General features: G+C 33.0%; 4 protein-coding genes and 1 non-coding gene across 11 annotated transcripts; 2 read left to right on the top strand and 3 right to left on the bottom strand.

Moving 5' to 3' along the window:
* Window positions 1-909: 909 nt before the first annotated feature.
* TRNAE-UUC lies at window positions 910-981 on the top strand. Its single transcript has one exon. It is a non-coding gene; the product is annotated as a tRNA-Glu (tRNA).
* Window positions 982-1,164: 183 nt separating this feature from the next.
* On the bottom strand, window positions 1,165-5,545 carry LOC106763142 (GTP-binding protein At3g49725, chloroplastic). The gene is made up of 12 exons (XM_014647341.2): window positions 5,129-5,545; window positions 4,993-5,055; window positions 4,819-4,908; window positions 4,610-4,722; window positions 3,783-3,851; window positions 3,269-3,413; window positions 3,131-3,186; window positions 2,968-3,018; window positions 2,798-2,852; window positions 2,610-2,666; window positions 2,079-2,198; window positions 1,165-1,981 (listed from the first exon to the last, which is right to left on the bottom strand). The coding sequence occupies exons 1-12, from the start codon at window positions 5,486-5,488 to the stop codon at window positions 1,547-1,549; spliced, it is 1,614 nt and encodes a 537-aa protein (XP_014502827.1). The 5' UTR covers window positions 5,489-5,545; the 3' UTR covers window positions 1,165-1,546.
* A 1,536-nt stretch (window positions 5,546-7,081) lies between these two features.
* LOC106764251 (protein PATRONUS 2) lies at window positions 7,082-13,825 on the top strand. 5 transcript variants are annotated; one of them, XM_022781906.1, is made up of 5 exons: window positions 7,082-7,335; window positions 11,786-11,899; window positions 12,080-12,331; window positions 13,124-13,152; window positions 13,378-13,575. In XM_022781906.1, exons 2-5 carry the CDS (start codon window positions 11,833-11,835, stop codon window positions 13,573-13,575), a joined length of 546 nt encoding a protein of 181 aa, XP_022637627.1. In that variant the 5' UTR covers window positions 7,082-7,335; window positions 11,786-11,832. The 5 variants fall into 5 exon arrangements, with proteins under 5 accessions (XP_022637627.1, XP_022637628.1, XP_014503997.1 ...); XM_022781907.1 differs by lacking the exon at window positions 7,082-7,335 and adding an exon at window positions 8,058-8,079; XM_014648511.2 differs by lacking the exon at window positions 7,082-7,335 and adding an exon at window positions 10,627-10,721 and having other exon boundaries at window positions 13,378-13,825.
* Window positions 13,826-15,166: 1,341 nt separating this feature from the next.
* Window positions 15,167-17,320, bottom strand: LOC106763080 (mitochondrial fission 1 protein A). Its single transcript, XM_014647253.2, has 5 exons — window positions 17,090-17,320; window positions 16,826-16,964; window positions 16,329-16,450; window positions 15,697-15,760; window positions 15,167-15,577 (listed from the first exon to the last, which is right to left on the bottom strand). Exons 1-5 carry the CDS (start codon window positions 17,189-17,191, stop codon window positions 15,492-15,494), a joined length of 513 nt encoding a protein of 170 aa, XP_014502739.1. The 5' UTR covers window positions 17,192-17,320; the 3' UTR covers window positions 15,167-15,491.
* Window positions 17,321-18,455: 1,135 nt separating this feature from the next.
* LOC106764565 (probable magnesium transporter NIPA3) lies at window positions 18,456-23,901 on the bottom strand. Of its 3 annotated transcripts, XM_014648834.2 has the most exons (9): window positions 23,597-23,886; window positions 23,448-23,504; window positions 23,017-23,107; window positions 22,751-22,911; window positions 22,545-22,672; window positions 22,110-22,247; window positions 19,431-19,523; window positions 19,205-19,325; window positions 18,456-19,104 (listed from the first exon to the last, which is right to left on the bottom strand). In XM_014648834.2, the coding sequence occupies exons 1-9, from the start codon at window positions 23,724-23,726 to the stop codon at window positions 18,974-18,976; spliced, it is 1,050 nt and encodes a 349-aa protein (XP_014504320.1). In that variant the 5' UTR covers window positions 23,727-23,886; the 3' UTR covers window positions 18,456-18,973. The 3 variants fall into 3 exon arrangements, with proteins under 3 accessions (XP_014504320.1, XP_014504321.1, XP_022637620.1); XM_014648835.2 differs by lacking the exon at window positions 19,431-19,523 and having other exon boundaries at window positions 23,597-23,888; XM_022781899.1 differs by lacking the exons at window positions 18,456-19,104; window positions 19,205-19,325; window positions 19,431-19,523 and adding an exon at window positions 19,530-21,442 and having other exon boundaries at window positions 23,597-23,901.
* Window positions 23,902-25,313: the final 1,412 nt, after the last annotated feature.

The following is a 25,313-nucleotide window of genomic DNA, read 5'->3' as shown; positions in this document are numbered from 1 at the left end:
AGGTCTGCCCAAGTGGCAGAGCCTACGTCATAATTTGTGGCAGTGGGGGCCTGCGTTCGCGCGGCCCCTTCCAGTGCAGTTTAAAATGTTTTCTTATGTTAGTAGTGTATTTTACACATAATTTGTTTGCTTTCTTAAATTTAAAATTATTTTTCAATATGATTTTTTTAGTTTAAATTTGCTTTCTTAAATTTTCTTAAATTTTTGAAGTTTTAAAATTTCTGAAGTATGAAATTACTTTTCATGTGCTTTCTTAAGTATAGAATTATTTTTTATGTGCTTTCTTAAGTATAAAATTATTTTCTGTGCTTTCTGAAGTGTAGAATTATTTTCTATGTGCTTTCTGAAGTATAAAATTATTTTCTATGTGCTTTCTGAAGTATAAAATTATTTTCTATGTGCTTTCTGAAGTATAAAATTATTTTCTATGTGCTTTCTGAAGGATATAATTATTTTCCTTGTGCTTTCTGAAGTTTAAAATTATTTTTCGTGTGCTTTCCGAAGTTTAAAATTATCTTTTACTTGCTTTCTGAAGTTTGAAATTATTATAAATTTTATTTTATGAATTTTAACTACGTACTGATTTGCTTATATCGTTGAACGTTAAGTGTAGTTATATTTTCATTTACTTTTAAAAGTAATTCTATCTTGATATGCCGCTGATAACGTGTTCATATACCTAGTTATACTACTAACCTAGGGTCAGTAGTAATTTAAATATGGCATTAAATTGGGAGATGATACTTTATATGAATATAGTTCTTTATGATAATAGTTTTAGTGTCAAAATTAATGAAAGAGTTTTATCAAATTCACCTGGGTATTGATTTTTATTGACAAAAAGTATAATTAATCCTAAATTTCAGTATGCTTGGTGAAATAAATCAATGGGCATAGTTTTATCAAAAATCCGTTGTCGTCCAGCGGTTAGGATATCTGGCTTTCACCCAGGAGACCCGGGTTCGATTCCCGGCAACGGAAGTTTTGTTTGTTTTTTCATTTTATATTTTAATTGCATTATGTTTTTCAGAGTCAATTCCTCTTATATACCAAAATTTACAGCATATATCACAGCTAATTTCATGAAAAAAACTCTGATATGGCAGTTTTTTTTGTTCCATCATGCTCTGCTATTATTGCTTCATCAAATATAGTAGAATTGAATTTTAAGCAGAGATAATGACATCGAGCTAATCGAACGGTGATAAGCAATGAAGTTTACATCCGTGACTCTGTTGTGTATACAAAATCGTAGTGTAATAATCCTTTCAAACAAAATCTATTTTGAAAACAAATGAATGAAACTATAGTTATTCGTGTACCACTATTCTGCTATTATTACTTCCAATTATACACCGATGGACCTATTATTACTCATTACATCAACTTTATTAAAATTTGAAGTGCTAGATTAATGGAAGATTGCGGCATGAGCAGCATCTGGATTGTAGAGGCAATATCGTGCACCTTGATCACAATTCAATAGTTTTTGATGATCAAACTTGGACATGGCAAGGAAGCAAGGAAAGACAGTACAGTATCCTATCTACTGTTCCACTGCTATGCCAGACTCCTGATTTTGGGAAGGCCTCCATTTTCGTTCATAGATGCTTCTTCCAACCACCTGTGCACCCTTATTGTTCTGAATACAAAGTTTCTGATCTATTAATTCGAGCAATTCTTGCAACCCAACTCCTGTGATAGCAGATGTTTTCACATGTGGCCCAGATTGTTTGTCAAGATTACTGTGTTTTTCAACGGACTCATTTTCTCGGTCCCATTCATCGCCCAAATCATTATCATATAACCAACCATCAGAATATTCTTTTTCTTCCATGGCCTCAAAACCAACCTCCTTCATGCCTTCATTTTCTGCTAATAATTCAGATTTCACATCATCTTCTACCTCGATGCCGTCTTCATCTTCATCTTCATCATCAAGATATTCATCAACGTCCATGCATTCTTCTTCCATATCAATCTGAACATTTTCAGAGATTGAGTGAAAAGAGATATAAAGTCAACAGTTGTTTCTTGCAATTTGGTAAATGAGTAGACGAATTATATACTTGTATCACCTTGTTCCAAACTTCAATCATATTCTGAAGCTTCTCTTCTGACACTCCTATTTGTCGTAGAACTTGTAACACTGTTGTGCGATGCTCATCAAGATTGGGAGCACTTGAATCTACAACATGCTTCAAGGAACAATAAATTTAACAGTTGACTTGTCAATTACTAAATATAAGACTAATTCTAAATAGTTGACTTTTGTAATTTTCAGAGCAATAGTTACTATAAAGACAAAAAGAGTCATAAATGCACATTCATTCATACTGGACAGAAAGTAACAGTCCATGAATACGAATATCAGCTATACTTGTAGAAAAAGAACTCAATATGAAAATCTTCAATGCAATCACCATCTTTTTATTACCGTTCATTTTTAATGTTTGCCTTTTCTTTTTCTCCTATTTTTTTAGTTAAGGGATAAAATAAGAGATTTGTGAAATTTAGAGACTGGTACCGGAAATAAAATCAGACGAGATGCAAAACACGCTAAATAGCAGTTCTGTTCTCAAGAAACTAAAAGGAATTGAAAATCATACCACAAGCAGGTCTGCTTCCACCACTTCTTCTAGAGTTGCATGAAATGCTTCCACCAACTACAAAAATTAAAAGAGAAAAAAGGTTAAATTAGAATATTGTCACAGAAGAATATCGAAGAATATTATTAATAAAAATAATCAGGGAACAGTTTCTCTGATACGACAATTTGCTCATGTTTCGACATTACCTGCACAGGCAAGTCAGATATGAATCCTACTGTGTCACTGAAAAGCACTTTCTTTCTGAAAGAAAAAATTAAGAATTTAGGATAGTGAAGCATATGTATTCAACACTACCAGTCAATGTACAAAATGGAGGGTACTGCAGCTGAGATTAGAAAAAAAATGGTAAAACTACCCCGACGGAAGAACTGCACTTCTTACTCTAGGATCAACTGTGGCAAACAATCTGCAATTCATGTAATGCCATTAAGTATTTAATGTGAAAATAACAGCACTAAAAATTATATTAGAATTAGACGATGTAAGTGCACAAAGGTTGAGGGTGAAGGTGATTTTACCTACTGTCACTATACAGATCACTGTCTGATAACCTACTTACTAATGTAGATTTTCCCTGATAAAAACATGTAGAAAGGTATAGCAGTTAACCTTCTGGTTAAAATAAGTATCAAATACATAATATTGAGACCACTTACAGCATTTGTATACCCAACAACAGCAACAGTGGCTAAGCCTTGTCCAGATGAACCTCCACGCCTCCTACGACCAGCACGCTGCAAAGCCCGGGTGCGGCGAACCTCTTCAATTTGAGATAATAAATAATTTCTCCTCTCTAGGATTCTGAAGGTATTTTACACTTTAGTGATTCAATTATGCACAACATAAAATCATCATAAAAACTGTTAGATTTCACATAAACAAAGAGATCATATTCCATACTTGTGATTTATATATATAATGACACTCAGTGCGAACTGTGCTCAGCAGAATTGAACTTTAATTCAATGAAGATTAAAGTCTCATAATTCACCCCTTTGAAATGTTATTTGGATCAAGAAAATTACAGCGACAATTTGCAATGGCGTGATTCAATGAGAAATTGAAAAATAATTATGCAAATAACACCAGGAAACCATGAGATTTACTGGGAAAACAAGAAATACATCCTTAAGAATATAATATGCAAAAAAATTAATATGACAGTCATACCTTCGTCGCTGAAGCTGAAGCTCAGTTTCTCCGGCACCACTCATGAAACCTTGTCCCCCACTGCCTCTCCTGAATTTGACAAGTATTGAATTTAGAAAATGTTACTCTAACTATCAGTTTACTACTACAATACAATAGACTAGGCCAAAGGATACACAAATTCAGAGAACAACAACTGCATACAGGTATATGTTCATAAATTAGTGGAAAGAAAAACTAAATTCAGTTTCAACCATGTTCATAATTCGTAAAATCAAGGAAAATAAAAAATTGGATATCTAAAACAACATGTAAAATAGAAAAAGATGGATTCCTGTGAACAATTTAAGTTTCAAAAATTCAAGTCATTATATAATAATATGCAAGAATGAGGCATGTTTAACTGATGTACTATGTGCCTGTGCCTGTGCCTAATTATTGTTGTGAGATAATCCTCCGAAGGGACCACAAACAAATTCACCAAATTTGAGAGGAAGTGTTGCCCATAGCCAACATCACACTTATGAAATACGACAACATTCTGCCAGGCCCCAAATTTTTATAATCAATTATGCATAAAGATAAAAACGGTCCAATTCAAAGTATATCATCGTTATCAAAGAGCATAGCGATAAATCCTAGCAGCATATCCGTAACAGGTTCTTTGAAGAAACTCTCTAAAATTGGTTGGAATTCGTTGAAAATAACAAGATTGTGTAGGTCTGGTCTCTTATTTGATAAGCATCTATCATCTTTTTGTAGTTCTTAATAAATGTTAAGCAACAATTGAGTGTGTTAGAGAGAATTGGCAGCACTCCTTACAACAGAAAATTAAGAAATAAACTCACCCTCGGGCGCTAACAACTTCAGCGTCTCCAGAAGCACCAAACGTGTAGCGACCATCAGGGCCACGAACACGAACAAGTCTGGTCTTCTTGTAGGACAGAGCAGCGAGTTCAGCCTGTACTCACAGATGCCAAACAACACACAGTAACAATGCAACACAACATTCAATCCATTTCAACTCGAGAAGAAGGGCACATCAAAGATCACCTACCTGAAGTTTCGCTTCCTTGGTAAACGCATGGGCATTGAAAATCTCAATGATAAGTCCAACACGGTCCAAGACCGGTTTCCCCCAAGCCCTCTGCCATGTACGCAAACCTCAATCACCATTTTAATGCAACAAAATGCCTCAAAAATCACGTCAAACCAAGCAACACACACTTACCTCAAGATTGCGCTGCTGAATCCCAGACAGTATCGCATTTACAAAAACTGCATCCACCTCATCCTGTAACACACGAGTTACACACTTCACAGTATTTTGAGATCGAATAACAGTCACACGAAATAGACAAGACAACCTTAGACTCCGCAGCAGCATTCACGTGACATTTGATGTTATCCACCGTTCCGTGGCCGAAATAGGAGTCGACGCGTGGGACGCGGTTCTGAACGAGCACGTGAGGTGGCAACGGCTTGTCGAAGAAATCGGTGTGGAAATAGCCATCGCGCTGGTCCTCGAGGGAGTTTGCCAGGCACAGAGCTTCGTTCAGCTTCGCCTGCAACAGCTTCTCCGGCCGCAAGCGTGGCTGAACCACTAGAAGCTTCGGAGGCCTCTCACGTGCACCCTCGCCTTCGCTCGTGTACAGCTTCTTGCAAGAGATTGGGGTTTGGAACTTTCTAGAACATCCCCGCAGTGCAGAAGAGAAGCTTCTCAACATTTCTGTTTCTCCGTCTGAACTTGTTCTTCAACGTTCGCTTAACCCAATAGGGTTCTTGGTATGTCAAACTACCTTAATTCCCTTTATCTAAAATTAAATTATGAAATATTTTGCTCGTTTTTTTATTTTATTAAATTCAGAATTCATATTTAACTATAAGAGAGTTTTTTTACACTAGAATAAATAAGTGACAAATTATATTCACTAATACGTTTTTTATTTTATTGCATATATAAAACTTGATTTTTTAATTTGTGGGTGTGTGTGGTTGTAGCTGCCATCCACGTTAAGACTGTGTTCACTTGAGAGTGATACACTGTTCACGTGTTATTGCGAGCGATGAATACAAGATAGAATCGTGTTCATTTCAGCTTATTAGCGAGCGAGTGATTGAAGGGAATTGCGTGATAGCACCTTTTTCTATCACCCGCACTTCTGCGAAGATTAGCAGTTAATTAACGCGAATTTCCTTTGTTGTCCTTACTGCAAAGCCGAGAAAAAGTTAAAATCATATAGGGTATTCGAGTCTAGCTTGGGTATTCAGCGTGCTTAATAAACACTGTTGTCGATTGCATGGTGCCTTGCCATGGTTGTTAAATTTTTGCAGGTTGGAGCTTGGAGAGGTACCCATTTGATGATGAAGAGGAATGGAGAATGGTCTGTGTGCTGATCGTGGATAATGAAGATGCGTTGATCATGGGGAACTTCAGCTTCAATGTGGAAGCATGCCAGCTGCAACGTGAGAGGAATGATGGTGTATCCGGTTATACTTGATTTTACTCGGATACGCTACAACGTTATTGGAAAGATAGCTTGTGTATTCGGTTACAGTTCGTGGTATTTAGTTACAGTATTTTTTTTAATTTTTGATTGATTATTAATATCTTATAACAGTTACATTTTTACCATGTTTATTTACATTTTAATTTCTTACAATTAAAAACGATAATTTAATTATTATGTAGTAGGTTTTAATAATTTTTTTTTATAAAACCTACCACATAAATGAAAGAATACATTCTAATTTAATTAAATTTTTATAATTCTTTTTAGGTTTAAATACTTTTTTAGTCCCCAAGTTGGAAGTTGAATTTTTGTTTTGTACCTATTTTTAAAAATGAAATTATTTGGTTCCCATGTTACTTGTAAAAATTTAATAACGGCGTTAAGTGGCTGCACTTTTCTGCCCCTTTTCTTCTCTCTCCTCTGCTATTTTTCTTACACTTTTTTTTACCTCTTTTCTATTCTCTCAACATTAATTACTTTGCCACTTTTTTTTCTCTCTTTCATCATTGACTTTTTCTCTTCTTTTCATTTAATTGATATTTCCATGAAGGTACCTATACTTCTCATTTATTAATTTTATACATTTAAAAGCAAAACATTAATCTCTTCGTAAGCTAGTCTTTCAGTCATTTATAAAACTTATTTTTAAAATATAGTGTTTCACTTCTCACATACACATTAAGCAGATTAACACTCAGATCAAATGTTGGTTGGTTATAATTCAAACATGATGAAGAAAGTCAAGTGTGGTAGGTATTAATAGTGGTGGTAATTTGATGCAGTACCAGTATTTGCTATCATGGAGTCGATGGAGTCATGTGTCCCACCTGGGTTTCGGTTCCACCCACCAGTATTTGATCATTTTGTTCTGCGTTTTAAAGGTGAAATTGGGCAAATGCCATGGAGACACAACAAGAGTTGGAGTGGGCTGAAGCACAGAAAATCGTGTTAAGCGAAAACCTCGTTGCTACGGCTAAACAACAGCTTCTGTTTCTTGCAGAGGTTGATAGAAATCATGACCTTTACGATGATGGCTCACTTTTGCGCATTGCTATTTACAGGTATCTTTTACTTCCTGAAATTTTAAGAATCCATAAATTTAGTATCTAAAATTTTCGTTTAATTAACTCTTAAAACTACTACACTACAATGATCTTAGCGTTTTTACTGTTAATTGACACGGTCCATGGGAACATCTGATAAGCATATATTATTAATCTTGGTCATCGGTTTTGAGATTCTCTCCTTCTCTCCCTCTCTCTATATATATATATGAAAAGAAAATGTTAATTAAAAATTCTATTGTCTGTAAACCTTTTGACTTTTGTATAATCATTTTAAAATTTGTGATTATGTTTTTAATTAATTGACAGAATAAAATATTTATAGCTATTATGCTATAGATTACACTCTTGTTTTAATTATAAAATTATGAAACTGATAGATTTAAATAATTGATGTTTTATCATTTTAATGGTTTAATATTTTTGTAACTTTATATCAAAGTTAATTAGCTCTCGGTAATTTAAGGAACTATTTGATGTATTACTTGTGCTCTTACCAAGTGTTTCACGGGCGTGTAATTAAAATCCTATGATGTATGTGTATGTTTCCTGTGTTATATATTCATTCACCTTTTATTTAAATAGATTGTGTTTTAATCGTTAGTGTTTGTGCGTGTCTTTAGATATAAATATTGTTGGCTTCCTTTACTGGCCAAACATACTGAGTCACCTGTGACAGAAATCCCTTTGGTTGTGCCTCTTGATTGTGAATGGATTTGGCACTGTCAGAGGCTTAATCCGGTAAGCTTGAGTACGGAATTTAGAATTACATATAAGTTTTCTTTTTATTTGTGAATTTGTTTTTTTGAAAGAATTGTTGTATTTCTTGAATCACCCTTTTTATGAACCTACATGGAAAAATCAATTAAATGAAAAGGGAACAAAAAGTCAATCATGAGAGAGAGAAAAAAGTAAGAAGTAATTAATGCTGAGAGAATAGAAAAGATAGAGAAAAAGTGTCAGAAAAAGTACAGTGGAGAGACAAAAAAAATGTCAGAAAAGAAAAGTGCACTCGGTTAACGTCGTTCTTACCTATTTAACGGAAAAAACCGAATTTTTACAAAATTCGTAACATGGAAACTAAATAACTTCATTTTTAAAAGCGGGTACAAAACAAAAATTCAACTTCCAACTTGGGACTAAAAACGTATTTAAACCTTCTTTTTAATAATTATTCCAAATTTTTAACTCTTAATAAATATTTTTACAATTAAATATAACATTAACAAATATCATTTTATATTACTTTAATACCTAAGGGCATTTTGATAATCTTCAATTTCTACCAATTAAATAAATTTTTTAAAATTTTCACATCAATCAAATCCTACACTAATTCTCACAAACTTCACCCCCAAATTCACTCTCAATTACCTTCAAATCCACTCAAATAAACACAAAAAATATCACCCTCAAATCTCCTCAAATCCACTCAATCACTCTCCCCCAATTACCCTCAAGTAAACACACCCTAAAAGAGTTTTTTGTCAGGATTTTTTTTTTTTTTGAAGTTAGTATACAAATGTTTCATACAAAATTTTTGCTCAACTTTAAGAAGCAAGCATGAAGTAAACCCTCCAATAAAATATACAAGTAATCAATAAAGCCAATCAATTATTAAAACCTAAAGTTAAAATGTACAAATACAAATTAATGATACTATTACCTTTTGGTTTAACAAATTTCAGCCCCTTCAAGGTTATTCATCTACCAATAGTTTCAGGAACCACTTCTATGAATCCTTATTCTCAACTTCAACAACACAGTATGCAATTAGTAACATCTACTCGTTTCCATCTCAACTACTTGACGTTGATTAATTTAAGGTTGAACTCCTTGCTGTAGGTATGATTATTCAGCATAGTTCTCAATTGCCATGTTTTAACTGTCTTCATATAACCACAATATAACCTCCACGGGCATTTACTCTTTGCACCCACACACTTGAACCTCATTCTTTGTTTATCATTCTTAACAAACTTAATATTCCTTCTATTACCTAACGCATAACTTTTTATAGCATCCAAAATGTCTTGCTTTTCAACAAAATATGTCCCAACTTCCCACTTAAAGTCAACCATACTTTTTGGCAAAACAAATGTTGCAAAAGTCCCATAAGCCTCTACATCGGCATTGTCTTCATCACTTTCTACTCCATTAATTAATTGTTCAGATTCTCATTCATCATCTGACAAACCTCTATCATTCCCACCCTCTACATTAACATCAAACATGTGTCAAAACTCACACTGGAACATGGTCCACTACAGTCATTTGACATACTTTGGACTTCAACTTCCACATTTCCCTCCAAATCTGCATGTATATCATAATCTATATCACAACCAACATTGACATCAACAAGCCCCTCCAACCACTCAGTATTTCCATCACCACTACCACTGTCAAAAGAGGATTTCCAACTTCAGATTTCCACATCTGGTTCAACTTCATTCTCTTCTTCACCTTCATCTTCACCATCACCACCAACTTCCTCAACTTGCACTTGTCCATCAACATCACCCATCTCTTCCAACACACCACCAACTTGTTCAACTCCATGGACCTCTTCCTCCATAACAGCCTCAACTTCCAGTTGTTCACCCATCTCTTGTTGTTCACCATCAAAATCACCCATCTCTTGTTGTTTACCATCAACATCACTCATCTCTTGTTGTTCACCATCAACATCACCTATCTCTTGCTGTTCACAATCAACATCACCCCTCTCTTCAACTTGTCCTTCATCATTACCAACATATTCCAGCATATGTATGACTTTGGGTTCAGAAACAGGGTGTATCACAAACACATGCACCTCACCATTCATCCTAGCTAAATTAACCATAGGCATGGCAACGGTGTCCTCACACAAACACTCTAACTTATTATCCACGTTAATTTAGGTGCCCCTACATCAGTCAGTTACGTTAATTAGGAAACTGACTCTAACATGTCACGTCAAACACACACTAACACGTGTTAACGAAAAGGGCCCAATTATTAAAATTTTCATAAAATTGAAACCCAATCGAGAAACCCAAAAAAGAAAGAGATGAAATTGAGATTTCCCGTGAAAGTAGAGATTTCCTAAATGATTAAACCTTGTTTATATTATTTAATCATAATTATTTATTACAAAATAATTAGAATAATTGAAAAATTCAACATTTTTACCTTGATTCCAAAAAATTGTTCATAGTAAAGAAATCATATATATATATATATATATATATATATATATATATATATATATATATATATATATATATATGGATATGGATACATACTGTAGCGCGGTCTAACTAGGATTTCAAAACTTTTGAAATCAAAACCAATAGGTGACGTTGCCTTTCTTCTTCTTCCTCCCCTCATTCTCTTGGGTACTGTTCTGTTACATATTTTTATTTATTTTTCTTCATTTAACTTAATAATTAGTAAACCTAATTGCAAATATTAATCACTTTTCGTTACTGCGTTTTTCACTTTCGTTTGCATCATCGCGTTCGTTGCTTTTATTTTGTGGATTTTGGTCTTCCTATTGATCTCACTAAATTGTTGCTTTTGCTTTTGATCACTGGTTTCTCAAATTTATTCGCAATTGATACCGTAGCATCTCATTCACCTTTCTTCCTGCGATTTTGGGGTAGGGCTATCGCTTCCGCTTTCCTTCTCTATAGTTTGAATTTAATTTCTTTAATGTTTTTGAATTCAATATCTTTAATGATTTTGAATTCGAATTTGTGTTCCTTGAGTTGGTGTACTTGATTCATACATGAAATTTCAAACCATACAAGTAAACCTAGAAGCCTCATGGGGTTGACTATGGGAAAGAAAGTATTAGCAGTGGTATAGGTATTATGTTCCTTGGGAGTTATGTATTATTTATACTAAAATCTTTATTTTTTTTCACCTCATTAAATGAGTTAGTAAGAGTAATATGATATTTTTTAATAATTTTGTTTTATTTTAACTCAGAAAAGTCAGATTTCTGCCTCCTCCATTGGAATGTTTTTGTTGGAAATTTGAGTAAAAGTCATTTTCGGGGAATATGGTTTATTCAACAGCTCTTTTTTCGACTGCTTGTTTTGTTCTCATTTCACCAAAGAACCCGTGCACTTATTTGGATTTGAAATTGTATCTAGGTCAATCTGTAGCCATCGGGCAAATCTTCCTAGTTATGCAAATCTCTGCTACTGCTACTAATATTTTATCCCTGGTTTCATTTGAAAAAGTTATTCAAATTTGATATTGGTGACATCGATCTAACCAGTCAGTGCTTGCTTGAGTTAAAAGACTTTCATACCCTATTCACTTAAAAGAGATTTTCACAACTCATTCCTTTTAGATTCTTATGGCTCATCCTTTACTCCTTATGTGCGATATTGCACTGTTCACTCTCATGCGTTATACGTCATAAACTTCATTTTTTAAGTTTGTGTTGCAGTGTCCAGTAACAAAGTCTTTGCTTTCTAAAGGAGGTGAATCAGGATAATGGCTAAATTTGTTGCTCCTGGAAACTTGATGATCAAAGATGAAAACTTGGATATTCATTCCAAAAGTAAGCCCTTTATGTTATGTTGCTAGTAACAACAATTCCCAGCAACTAGAGTGGATTCTATTGATTGTCATTATTACTTGATTATCGATGAAAAAGTTTTCAACGAATCAAGCAGTTTAGGATTTGTCTTTGCATTCTGTAACATCATGGGTTTTGTTTATCCTTTGTTTGCTTGGGTAGAGATTGTCAAGTCGAAGAATTCTAAGACAGGTGGAAAGAAAGGTGGTTCAGGGATTGCAAGTCGAAAAGCTTTAAATGATATAACAAACAAAGCATCACTGCACCCTGAAACCTCAATTAAGATAAAGAATTTACCTAAGGAAGATATTAATGTAAAGGAGGAAATGTTTTTGCATGATCACAAGAAGTGCATTGAGGCCCAAAAAGCTACAATGAGAAATTTCGATCTGGAGACAGTTCTTCCAAAAGATGGTAATCCTTCATACCTTGATTTTACTTCAGCATTCAATGGGTGAATGTATGTTGTGCTTAGCAATTCAGAATTTATTATTTTTTATTTTCAGTTACCTTCTAATTTTGATATCAACTAAATCAATGTCTTAGGTTTTAGCTTTAAACTAACAAGTAAACTGTTGTCTTGAGTTTTAGGATGAGATTGTATGTGCGGTATATTGGCATGAATACGTTCTTAAGTGAAGTAAATATTTTCTAGCTCTCTTGTATTTTAGAGAATACCAGAGTAGTTGAATGGCCACCATAGAAGCCCTTTGGCACTACACAGTGGAACTTCTCAGATCTGCCGTTCCTTCGGCTATTGGGACCACTGTCGTTATTGAAGTTGCAGCATGTGTTTTGCATCCTCTTCTCATCTCTGACGAGCCTCCACCAATTGAACTTTCAAGTTCATATTATGCCCCGATTTTTATGTATTTCATTTGCGTAACAACGTAATTTTTTTTACGTATACTTAAACCATTATGTGATTTCCACTGTATGATAGCAAATTATGGGCTTTTTGCCATTTTCTGCAACTTTTAATCCATAACACTATGGGAGAATACAACGAAGATAAGTTTGGCACGAGGAACTTTTGACAAAAAATATTTCTTGTAAATTGAGTTCCCTTAAGATATACCCGAATACATTCCTACTCAAACTTTTGGTGAATTAAATTTGGATGACACTCCCTGTCTATCATGTTGATGGTTATTATTATTAAGAGATTATATTGATAAAATTCCTAACCGAATTTTATGTCTGCAGATTCCATATTTATTCTAGAGCAGATAAAGGTATTATTGCTATCTTTCTTTCACCCATTTTACTTTTAGGTATGTTTTGTTTTGGTTACAGAGATAAGCTGAAAGGATGCTTTGAGAACTACTTCACTGTCACACACAGACACATAGCAGTCAGTAATTTATCACTAAAAGTTTATATAAATTTACGCATTTTTTTTATTACACTTTACTGTTATCTTTCCCTTGTCTAACACATTAGTGATCTTCTCTGTTTAGGTTCCTGAATCCCCTCGATGCTACCCAGAACCAGTAGAACTGCCAATGTCAGATTTTTCTGATTGGTTGGACTATTCGATGCAGTGGAGCTCTCCTCCATCGTCTCCATCACCATGGGACTCTCCACCATCTCCCCTTGCGTGGCAAAATAAAGCATTTGAATTTGTTCTGAAGGAAGAAATCGATGCCAAAATGTAACCTAATATTTCTTCATGTAATAGAAGGAATGGAACCCCCCCTGTTTAAACCTCATTTTTTAGAATTCTCTTCTCAACCTTGGAGAAAAGTCAGTTTAAGAAGTTTTGTTCCACAAGTGAGAAAAAAACAAGGGCCAAGCCAATTCTTAGTTCTACCATCTCCAATTATATAACGATAGAGTGACATATAGTGTAGTGATCCACAGCATAGAATACCATGGCCTATCAAAAATAAATAAGAAATATTATTTGACTTAAGAATCAAACTCTTTATATTTCAACACAACCAAATATGAAATAGTTGTTTCCTGTGGTTTGTCTGTACTCTTCAGTGAGGAGGAAGTTGCAAGGAATTTTCCTTCATTTAATTACCTTTGTCGGGGTAGGAAGTTGCCTATAAGTTTCCTCCATTCTTTCCTTTGTTTCCTTTGTTTCTATTTCTATGAAAGACCCATAGTTTATTTTGTTTTTGAGTTAAAAGTTTTTCTCCAAACTATGAACGACCCATAGTTTAACCAACATACAATAATTTGTCAATAATACATTTGTTACCTTTTTAATCATGTTCCATGAAATCGACTAGATTATTTCGTTTTTGAAAAATGAATCCTAATTAAAAAATAATCGGATGATGTTGAAAATAACTTAAATAGTAGACTGAGATAGACTATTAAACCAAAGAAAAAAGTATATTACTTTGTTGTTCTTAAATAAGAACTGAATGAACAGATAATAATATTATTAAAGGAAAGCTAAAACATTATTAATAATGATGAAAATAATTTTTCTATCTAATTTTAGCTTTTGCGTTTCAAAATACTTGCCTATTCAAAGTAACATTCGAATCTTTTAATATAGATACATGATACATTTATTGTTAATTCTTAAAAAAAAATTCTAAGAAAATATTGTAGAATTATTTTAGAAAACTAAGAAAACTAAAATGTTTTTAATCCTTGAAATATAATTATATTTACTTTTAATCTCTAAAGTATCTGCGCTTTTTGGTTCTTATCACTTTCATATATTGATTTCCATTATTTTATTCTAGTCCTTATAAAATGTCCTTTTTTTGTTTTTGTTCTAATTTTATTTAGAACTAATTTAAATAAACAGAAACAGAAATTAAAAAATAAAAATATCGAACATTTTATAGACTGAAAAAAAAAATCACAACCATAAAAATAAATTTTACAAAATATCAAAAGTAAAGCAGAATTTTTCAGAGACAAATAAAATACAACAATACTTTAAAAAGACAAAAGACACTTAAAAAAGAGTGAAAAGATGGTCAAACACGCCTTATTTATCCTGCAGTAGCAATTTGAAGTCTGCCCTTATAACTATATTTATGATCAATTTTTGCAAAGTATTCACTAATGTTGACTTAGATAACTAAATTTAAATCGAACTGTTGGACTGTATTTCTCCCAAAATTGATACAATCTTGTGGTTCTTTAGAAGTAAAAATAGTTTGAGTCTCTCTCTTAGCTGTAATCCAAAAAAATACACTAAATCCCTCACAAGACTTGTTTTCATTCTGGACATTCTTTATCTTGTTGAATGAGTGAAGCCTTCAACAATGATTAGACTGAACATCAAATTATGGATACATTTTCTAAAGCGTGATTCAAAGTAATTACATTGCAGGACTGCATTATAAGGGAGAGGGTATGGGCAGATACGAAAACATAAAAAAAACGGAGCAAATTATAACTATGACAAGATTTTTTCAATGCCAAAACATGCATTAGATCTCTAAAAATCTCATCTAGCACTTAAATATCATATCCACCGCTTTGTACACATTATTGTTCACACGTTCTTTTTCATAAAAGCAGTAAGATGCAGCAAATTCCCAGTATGATATATGTTTGCTTCTTACATATCAGATTATGTGTTTGAGAGAAAGTATTGTCACTTTTTTCTAGACACAGCTGCTGCAATCCCACCTGCTATAAGTCCTACAGCAGTAGCAGCAATGCCTAAGCCAATTACACCATCTGCAATGAAAAAAAAAAGTGTCATTGTTTTATCAGAGTCAAGATCAATTTACCTCTTGCATAGAGAGGAAAATGCAGTACAAAAATTATTAAGTAGATCATGAACAATTGATGATGACCTTTTGTGATCTTATCCTCGATTGCCTTCTTGAGTGCCACTGCCTGCCTCCAGTCGGGTGCAATCTAAGAAAAAAAACAAAACATTACCACGATGTCATATTAAACTATATACATGCAAAAATGCTGCACCATCAGTCATATATAAAAAGATTTGAGGATGCGTTTTGTCCTTGCTTGGAATTTGTTGTTGGATTTGGAGAGGGATATCATAAAACACCCAAAACTCAAAATATAAGTAGTAAAACAACATTACAAAACGTGGTTAGATATTATGCTACGGACACAAGCCAAGAACAACCTCCTTCGGATGTAAAACAACACACAATCTCTCTCTCACACACTGATTAAGGGAAATCAATAGCAGAAAACACAGGTCAGTGATGTTTGTTCTTCACACACACAAAAAAAAAAAGGTTAAATCATTATGCTGTAAAATTAGGATTTGACTCCTACAATATTTGCAAAGATAAAGTAAGCAATATCAGTCGTTATGTGAAACTCATGCATAAGAAATTACAGAGGAGAATAAAATGTCAAGATTGAGATTCCTTACTTTATCCATACTTGCTTTAGAGAAGCCAAATCCGAAATAACACACAGACAAACATAAATAAGATGGATAGACACATACCGTGAGGCACCTGTCGACAAGATCCCTACTCCTTGAATAGTCAGCATTTCTAAAGTATCCAACAGCCAGAAGATAAAGCTTCTCCCTTTGCTGCAGTGGGTCCTTTGTAGAAGGTAAAGATGCTGCCATTTTCATGTAAACACATACATGCATACATACATACATGTTATTTTACTATCAATCAACACAGAACATACATACCTATAATGCACAGATATACATACCTGCATCACATACAATAAGTGATCTAATATGCCATATGTTTATTTAAAATAATAGAACACGATATTTATGCATATTGAACAATATATTGAACATTGTACACAAATTCTAAAAATCATAATAAACATATGTTTACTATAATGTGAATCCAAATTAAAATCAGTATTACCAGTTTATATATTAGAGGAAAATATCCTAAGGATCCCGGTGTGGGACTCGGATACATACATAGAATTATAATTGCATAGCATTATGAAAGAGTAAAAGAGAGAGACCTTCAAGCATGGCTATCCCACGGTGCACATCTTGGGGATGTTTGGAGTGCACAAGAGCCCACGATAAACGCAAAAGACAATCTTGCATATGTTCATCAGAAGATAGTTTCTCTGCTTCCAGTACCTCCTTTTCACACCCCTGCAAGTGCAATCTCAAACACTTAACACACAGAAACATATAATGTGTGATTGGTAACAAATTGATAGAATTGAACAACTTTGAGATTGGGAATGAAAACCCTAAGAGAGAAGAAGATAAAATACCGCGACGATGTCAGAGTCGCAATAGGGAAGATGGTCTTTGCCGGAGAAGAACTGACCTACCGAATCCATGATCATCCCTAGCTTCGCTTCAATCTTTGCCATCAAATTCAACACTGACCGAGTTCAACCGAATTCAACTCACTCTATTTGACTTCAAAAACTCGCTCCCTCTTCAGATAAACTCAGACCATTTGGATTTCATGCTAACACCGCCTTCTCATAGTAGCATGTTATTCCCATAAATATATTATTATTTATTGTAATATTAATAATAATAGTTATTATTTATTTTCTATTTAATTGAACCAATGGCTGTAATAATTTATATTTATTGTCGCGTTTTGAAAACTTAAGAATTAAGTCATACACGTGTCTTGTGGGGCCAGAAAACAATCCACTTGCTAAAAATTGACACCTCTCCGATATTTATTTTTAAAAGAAAAAATTATTTTCATTTTTACACCCAACAATCTCTACTAAAAAAAATTTAATAAAGTATGAAACTTTCATCAAATTTTTATTTTTATTGGATAGCATATATACATTCATAATCATATTTATTTTCATTTTATTTTAATATTAATTAATATTTTTTATAAAAATAATAATAATAAATTATAAAAGAAGTATAATGTTATTATATATTTTAAAACAAAATGATATATTTTCGTTTTTATGATATTAAATATTTATTCTAAAATATTAAATAAAATCTTGTAAGGCTAAAATATTTATTAAATTTAAAAAGTTAATAAAATTTAAGAATAATTGAAACTGTTGAGAAATCAAAATTGTTTTAGTAAAACAAAAATAATTTTTCAAATAAAATTAAAATTAAAATTAAATAATTAAATAATAAATAAGATAATTTTTTTTATATTATATAGTAAAGGAATGATTTATATTATTAAAAACTTAAATTAAAAGTTAGACTTTGTTATGTAAAAAAAATGAATAATAAATAAAATATTCAATTCTAACAATATTCGCAATAACAAATTGATTTGTCATCCTTGACTAACTTATGAATCCAAGAAACGATCTAGAATTTTTCTTTTAAAAGGATTTGCTTTTACATACTTGAAATACTAGAAGATGATGTTTATTACCGTGGTTATTTATTTTACACGCAAAAACGTGTTTTTAACATCCTTCTCAAGACAAGGACTAAAGAGTCGGCATGGGAAATTGCAACAATACAGCCCACTTTTTGAGGTAAGCTTCTCTTCTTGGCTTCTTCGAACAAGTTTAACCTTAAGAAAAATGTTGGGAACATGTTTTCCTGAAAACTCTGTTTTTGACTGAAAATTTGAATTAATAATTTCTGGTTATGAAGAATGTGTTATTAACACTTCACTTATGCAAGTACAACACAAACATGTTTGTATTTGTCCATTTAAGAATGATAACATATTTCTTGTTAATAACAAACTACAATTCTGAAGGAACATGCTTAGCTCCCTGTACATTTTCATTACTTACAAACCACAAATAATCCTCTGAGTGCTAAGCCAAATTGTCATACAAAATAAATAAATAAAAATTTAAAAAAAAAAAAAACAAAAATCTCCATACTTCTGGTTTTCACAAAAACTAATCATCTCTATCCCCATTTACTTTCTTGGTTCGTGTAAAGAGAGCCTCACACAAACTACTGATATGAATCTAATGACTACTACTTGTAGCAGAGATTAGTATCTTGGAAAAAGTGAACAAAACCAAACCATTCATGACACAAGATGTACATTATGTACCCTGCAAAGTTTCACAAAACTAAAATCTATGAGGATAAAAGAGTGGCTTCACCTGATGTACTTCTCATTCAGATTCTTCAGGGAATGTACCCTTCACTCTACAGCTAAATGAATTAACATCTTTAACCATCTAATAGGATTCTTGCCTTCTTGAGCAGAAATTACTGTCAGGAGATCCACTTTCCTCATCTTGCTTAACTAAAAAGTCTGCATTTCCACTATAAAGCCGGGTAGAGAGCGTAGGCGAGGAAGGGCCAGTACCTGCAATTGTTTCAACACAAATGCAAATATGAAATACTATCATTCATCTGGTTAGTCAGTGGCAGCAGATTTCAGCTGTATGATCAAATTTACCACACACCTCTAAAAGAAGGGCATCTCTCAAAGTCCTTGGTTGCATGTAACATTACTGTTCCAGAGAGCACAACGATGAAGCCACAGATTTCTGATACTATAGTTCCACCACTTTGGCCGTCCCAATCCTGTAAGCATTGTTTTTAAATGTAAATAGTTTATTTTACAATTCATAGACAACAGAAATATCTTACACTGCATTCACCATTAAAAGCCAAACTAGTTGATTATACCTTAAACATTATTACACTGGCTAGTATTGTAAGTGTTGTGAACATGACATAGTATATAGGAGATACAATCGCTGTGTTGAAGGTGTCAAGAGCCTGGAACATTACCATCATGTCAGTGATGCATGTAGTCGATTCATATTTTCAAATCTGAATAATCTGTAATTGCTTTCTTTTTCAATTGAATTTAAGTTGAACATCATTTTGATATAAATTTAACGAAGAAATAAGAATAGAAAACGTAAAATATATAATTGATCACTACGTCACTGGAAAGAGCTATAAATATCAGCAATTTAGCAATGGGGATGCCAGCATTTTCAAATTAAATATTTATTTCATTTCTAATTTCTAAAAGATCATATCACTACATCAAGAAACAGCTCAGTCAAACTGATTAAGAAGCTAACACAAGATACAGAAACATAGCCACCTCAGTCAGCCTAATATTCTCCTGTATCCAATCTCCTTTGTATGTGAAATCATACAGAACATAACAGTAAACCTCAGAACTCAGAAGAAATCACATAATAAAATAGAAGTAACATCACGTTGCACGCTGTATGGAGGAATGATAGAGGACTGTTTCAGATAAGATTATCAGTAAGCAATGAGAGAGTACCAAAGACTAAACCTTTAATTGTTGCATGGTGCAAAGCCATTTACTTCTGTTTTTTCTTGATTTCACTTTTGTTTTATTGACTAATCTTAGTTCTGAGGTTTGTAAGATGCTCTGGTTCCGTAGGAATTAGCATGTTGTAATATTGTATGTTGAATCGAGGATCGAAAATGAAACTAGTAAAATGATAGCAGGAATTATTGATATCAAACCTTATCAGAAAGAGTCCTCCAATGGAATGTAATTCCCCTCTTACTGATACGATTAACTCAAGAAATCATGAAAAGAATTCCAGATCTTTTAACGGAATTTCAGTTCCTAAGATTTTTCATTCTGATTTATATTCATCTGTCTTCAGTTTAATAAGAAGTGGTAGCATACCAATTCAAAGGGGTCTGGAAACAAAGACCACCTTATCCCATTAGCTAGGCTCATTTACATGAATCAATCAATGTCTATAGGCTCTATTAAAACCTATGTTTTCAGTACAATCTTACAGAAGAATAATTTCCTTATTGGTTTTTAAAACACTTCTCTAGGTATTTTTATGACCTTAAACCACCTCATGATACCATTTTCACTTTGGATCTTCTATTAGTCTTACGACACGATAGAAAACCAACATATGCAAGTTTCCGTCACATTATCCCTAATAGTTATTGCTACAACATTACCCTTAATCGCAAGACACCAAAAAAAAACTATACTAATACATGTGAAACCATAGACATGAATCAATATTTACGACGCTTTATTTTGCTCACTTTTGATTCATTTAGCCAACTTGTAGTTCTCACTCCAACAATCCAACTTTCTTTCAGAAATACTTGGTATAAATTAATATTGATACTCCATTACTCCTATATCAGATATATAAACCTAACCCAAGAAAATGAAAAAGAAATTTAGGGTAATGGCTGGAGACTACCTCCTTACAAGATGGACAATAGAAACCAAGCAAATAGCAGAAATTAGAGAACCCCTTTCCTGAGGAAGAACCAACTTCCTCACCAAGGCTACCCAATATTGATACTGATTTCCCCATAACCAGATTCAATTACAACACCTGTCATATAATCCTTCTCACTCTCCTCACTCTACCCTCTAGCCACTTGAAATTTTGTTATTCTTTCTCTCTCTCCTTCCACCACATCCCCATGTTTCACTCCTCACCTCTTCTGCATCCTGTGCATCATGTATATTTCTTCTTCCATAATCTCTCAGACCCTTGTTCATGAGCCTAATTTCACATCCTTGCCACTAACATACCCCCATATAGAGTTTGTAAGGCGTTCTCCTTCATATATACAAACAAAAGACAACCTTGCTGCATTTTTCATTTTTGAAACTTAGGCCCAATGATAACCTCCTCCATAGTAATGTTCCACCATGCTTTCTGTTGAAAGGATTAGTTACACAATAGGTCACGAAGGATGGTACCTCGTACCTGGTACCATGTTAAGAAGAAGGAATCCCAGAAGGATATAATGAATTTCTTGTATTATGTATACACACAAATATTCTTATTTATAATAAAAAAGGTACAACAATAATGGAAAAGTATTTGGTAAGATATTTCCCTATTAAATCATATCATATATCCTTATTTATTGTAATTAAATCATATATGTAACATAATCGAATCATAGAGTATATATATCATATGAGACAAGCTTGTTACAAATATCATTAGTGTGAAATCCTTCGAGAGATGTAATGAACATGTTAGTCAGTTGTTTGTGGAAGCTAACTACGTAAATAATGAAAAAAGCTAGTAAATATATATATTTAACACTTAATAAATCTTTCTTTTAACTACACTTTCGAAAAAAGAGCAGTTCAAGTGGAATACATATGGATCAATATATCATATCATAGATACAACACAAAAAATAGAGAAGAGATCATTTATCCTTATATATTAACATATTATAAGGAGAAGGTATTATATTCCAGCTTAAGAATTTATCAAAGGTTTGAACTACCACCAAGAGGTCATTGATAAAAGTATGTGTACGACAGACAAGGCCAGCATGACAATTTTGAGACATCAAGTAACAAACCTTATTAAGATAATTCATTTGCATGATGACACATATAGCCACAACCAACATAAAAAACCATGTCTCTGGGTAGATCAACTGATTTTTCCCTTCAAAAGTTAACTTCAAAGAAGTCCCGAGGGCCTTAACACTCATCACCTGCAAAGTTATAGCAATCCAACGTAGATCAGCCTCAGTGTTATTATAGTGTTACTACAACGCAAACAATTTTCAGTAAGTATTATTATAGAAATAATTATGCAAGTAAAAAATATATAAAAACCATATGGAAGCTGAAAGTCTATTTATGAAATTCATTACTAGAACACAGTAGTGAATAGTAAAGACCAGATTACTTTGAACATGAAATCATGTTCCTCGGATTGTATACTATGAAGTGTAGATCAATCTTAAAACATAACATTTAACAGGAGAGAAAACATTTAATTTACTTACAGAGAGGGAACCCATCAATGAACAAATGCCAGTATAAACTAGCACATTTGTATGCCCACATCTTGGTGCAAAATGGAAGACCAGAATGAATACCAATACTATTACCGAGCCCCCATATGCCAGAAAAGCTGCAAGCACGGAAAAGACCTTCGTAATGAAGGAGCTACAATGAATAACATTATTAAAAAAAGAAAGTGCATTCTAACCAGGTTGAGTAGCCATATCCCATATTTCCTGAACTGACTTAATGGGTTGTTCCCTAGGAGCATGAATAACAATAATGATACTACCAGCAATGCACATTACACAGCCCAATATCCCAAGATGGTGTAGCTTCTCTTTCAGAATAATGTCAGCCAACACAGCACTGGAGAATACCGTGCAAAGATCATTGAAAAAGAAACCATGTTGCCAATGTTAGAAGTTAATATAGCCTTAACTCCCACTTGAGAAAGAAAACAAAGGGGAATACCTCACAATAATACTTAATGCGCCAAGAGGGGTAACTAGAACCGCTGGGGCAAACGCATATGCAACAAAGTTTGCAACCTCTCCAGCAATCACTGTACATTAAACCATACAGAAACAGGTTCTGCAAGAAATCAGATAAAGAAAAAATGACCATGACAAACAAATATCTGCATCTAGCTAATAATAAAGCATGTAAAACATGAAATCCGGGGGGTTCCACTACAGACAGTTGATCCTAACTTACCGGATTCAAAAAATTTATTAAAAATAAAATCCAATTAACTCCAGACAATTAATTGATAAGATCAAAACCAATTATTAATAAAAGACAAAAGGTACAAGAAAATCTAGATTGTAGCACCCCCGTCCCGCCATGTTAAAAAACAAAGCTTTAAGCTTAAAAACAAAATTAAAACAACACTGGAAGCTTACTTGTGATCATTCCCACCCACCAGAGTGGCTCCAAGAGATAATAATACCCACCAAAACCTACAAAATGACAAAGAAAAGAAAATCATGGATAACCAAATAGAAATTGTAATTGTTAAAGAAAAAATAAGAAAAATAAGAAATTCCCTGACCAGCCCTGACACCAGAAGCTGCTGCAGCTCTTCTGAGACCTTGCTTCTTAATGATGAAACTTGCCCCAATGAACCCACTTGACACCAAAGCCAGTATGAGACCTTTCAGATTCTCCTTGGACAGACCCATCACGAAAAATCTTGGTTCTCTTCAGATTTTGAATCTCTTCTTCGTCTTCGTTCGTCTTCTCCTTCTCTTCATGGATGAGACACGAGACAAACACGGTTCCTCAGATCATCATCATTACCTGTTTCATGATTGTGGCATGGAAAGCAGGAAAAGATAGAGTGCGAACAGCCACAAACTTATTATCCTACACCGCCGTGAGGGCCCCACTTGTTATTTTTCTCTGTTTACGCATTCATTGCGGACAATTACGCTTACAAATTCTGACTATCAATTCTCCTTACGACAATTCAACTCAAATAAACTAATTCCAAAATGTTAAGTATATATTTTTTTATAAACATGTCACATTGTTTAATACTTGTAATCTTTCCTATTTAACAAAAATAATAATTAATGTGGTAAAACATTTTTAATCTAATTTAAAGTACTCATTTTTAATGTTTTATCGTAATAATATTTTGTATAGGCTTAAGTATTTTAAATCAAATAAAAGTTTTATTTCAATGGAAAAAACAAGTGGGCCCCTTACAACCTGGTACACATCATCAAAATAAAACTATGCTTAAAAAATTACACATTAGAAAAAAGAGTTAAAAAATATAAATAGGAGCGCGTGTTGAATTTTTTTAGGAGTTGAACGGGCGCAATAGTGGTGCACATGAAGCTACCGTGAGGAGTGGTGCATGGAATCGAAAGAAGGGTACACGTGTTGAGTTGTGAGGTGGGCAAGAGGGAAGGTTGAAGAAGCACATGTGAGTATATAAATGTATACAAATGGAACGAGGGGTCAACGTTTTGAATAGTTGTGACACGTGTTTGGTTTTGGGTGGTGGGTGAGGATTTGTTTAATGTAGATATCGTACCACAATGTCGGCAACCAATAATTTTAATTTTAATATGACAACTTTTTTAATTAAGGGGAAAATGAGATCAAAATATAATTAAGATTTTAGTAACGAAAGAAACATTAAAGCTCAGTTTCCAGTGCTTTTCTAGTTTATCATTTCGAATTTAAATTTCAAAACAATATTTGTTTAAATAAACTGGAGTTGAAAAATACTTTGAAATTAATTTCACACCATTTGAAAATAAAAGGATTTTAAGTTTTAGAAGTTATTTTACACTTGCTATTTTTCCTCCGGACTTCACTTTCCCGTGATCTTCTTCTACCCTTTTCTTATTTTATTTTTTTTATTATATATATAGTTTTTAGAATTACCTGACCCGAATTAATGCAATTAAAATCAAATTATTTTCAGGTTAGGTTCAATTCAACCTAATTTAACTGTATTTCATTGAATCTTACAATTAAAACAGATTAAACAAAACTCAGTTCGAGTTACTGATACCCAGATAAAGCCTTCAATTGTATTTTCCAACAAAAGAGCGGAAAATGGAAAAAATATATTAAATAAGGCAAAATAGCATTCATATAGAAGCATGATTAGGAAAAAATTAACAAATAATAACATTTTTTTTCTTACAATAACCTTAACTAATTAAAAATATAATTATTTTGGTAGATTAGATTTACATACAAATACAAAATCATTCAACTAGCGAAAATAACTTAAAACTTTAAGAAGA

Source organism: Vigna radiata, chromosome 6, assembly GCF_000741045.1.
Source record: "Vigna radiata var. radiata cultivar VC1973A chromosome 6, Vradiata_ver6, whole genome shotgun sequence".
NCBI classification, from domain to species: Eukaryota; Viridiplantae; Streptophyta; class Magnoliopsida; order Fabales; family Fabaceae; genus Vigna; species Vigna radiata.
Note: the sequence above shows the minus strand (reverse complement) of the source record. Positions and strands in the feature narration are given on the sequence as shown.

Bases quoted from the DNA above. Each gene is read 5' to 3' on its own strand.
- LOC106764565 (XM_014648834.2), bottom strand. From the start codon at position 23,726: ATGGGTCTGTCCAAGGAGAATCTGAAAGGTCTCATACTGGCTTTGGTG. The intron at 23,505-23,596 runs GTCAGGGAATTT...GTCATTTTGTAG, and splicing joins AGCTTCTGGTGTCAGGGCTG to GTTTTGGTGGGTATTATTAT. The intron at 22,912-23,016 runs GTATTCCCCTTT...GGTATTCTCCAG, and splicing joins GCATTAAGTATTATTGTGAG to TGCTGTGTTGGCTGACATTA.
- LOC106763080 (XM_014647253.2), bottom strand. From the start codon at position 17,191: ATGGCAAAGATTGAAGCGAAGCTAGGGATGATCATGGATTCGGTAGGT. The intron at 16,965-17,089 runs GTATTTTATCTT...TTGCACTTGCAG, and splicing joins GCGACTCTGACATCGTCGCG to GGGTGTGAAAAGGAGGTACT. The intron at 15,578-15,696 runs GTCATCATCAAT...TTTTCATTGCAG, and splicing joins CGAGGATAAGATCACAAAAG to ATGGTGTAATTGGCTTAGGC.
- LOC106763142 (XM_014647341.2), bottom strand. From the start codon at position 5,488: ATGTTGAGAAGCTTCTCTTCTGCACTGCGGGGATGTTCTAGAAAGTTC. The intron at 3,852-4,609 runs GTGAGTTTATTT...TGTCAAATTCAG, and splicing joins GAAGTTGTTAGCGCCCGAGG to GAGAGGCAGTGGGGGACAAG. The intron at 2,199-2,609 runs GTATGATTTTCA...TGTTCCTTGAAG, and splicing joins TGGAAGCAGACCTGCTTGTG to CATGTTGTAGATTCAAGTGC.
- LOC106764251 (XM_014648511.2), top strand. From the start codon at position 11,833: ATGGCTAAATTTGTTGCTCCTGGAAACTTGATGATCAAAGATGAAAAC. The intron at 11,900-12,079 runs GTAAGCCCTTTA...TTGCTTGGGTAG, and splicing joins CTTGGATATTCATTCCAAAA to AGATTGTCAAGTCGAAGAAT. The intron at 12,332-13,123 runs GTAATCCTTCAT...TTATGTCTGCAG, and splicing joins GACAGTTCTTCCAAAAGATG to ATTCCATATTTATTCTAGAG.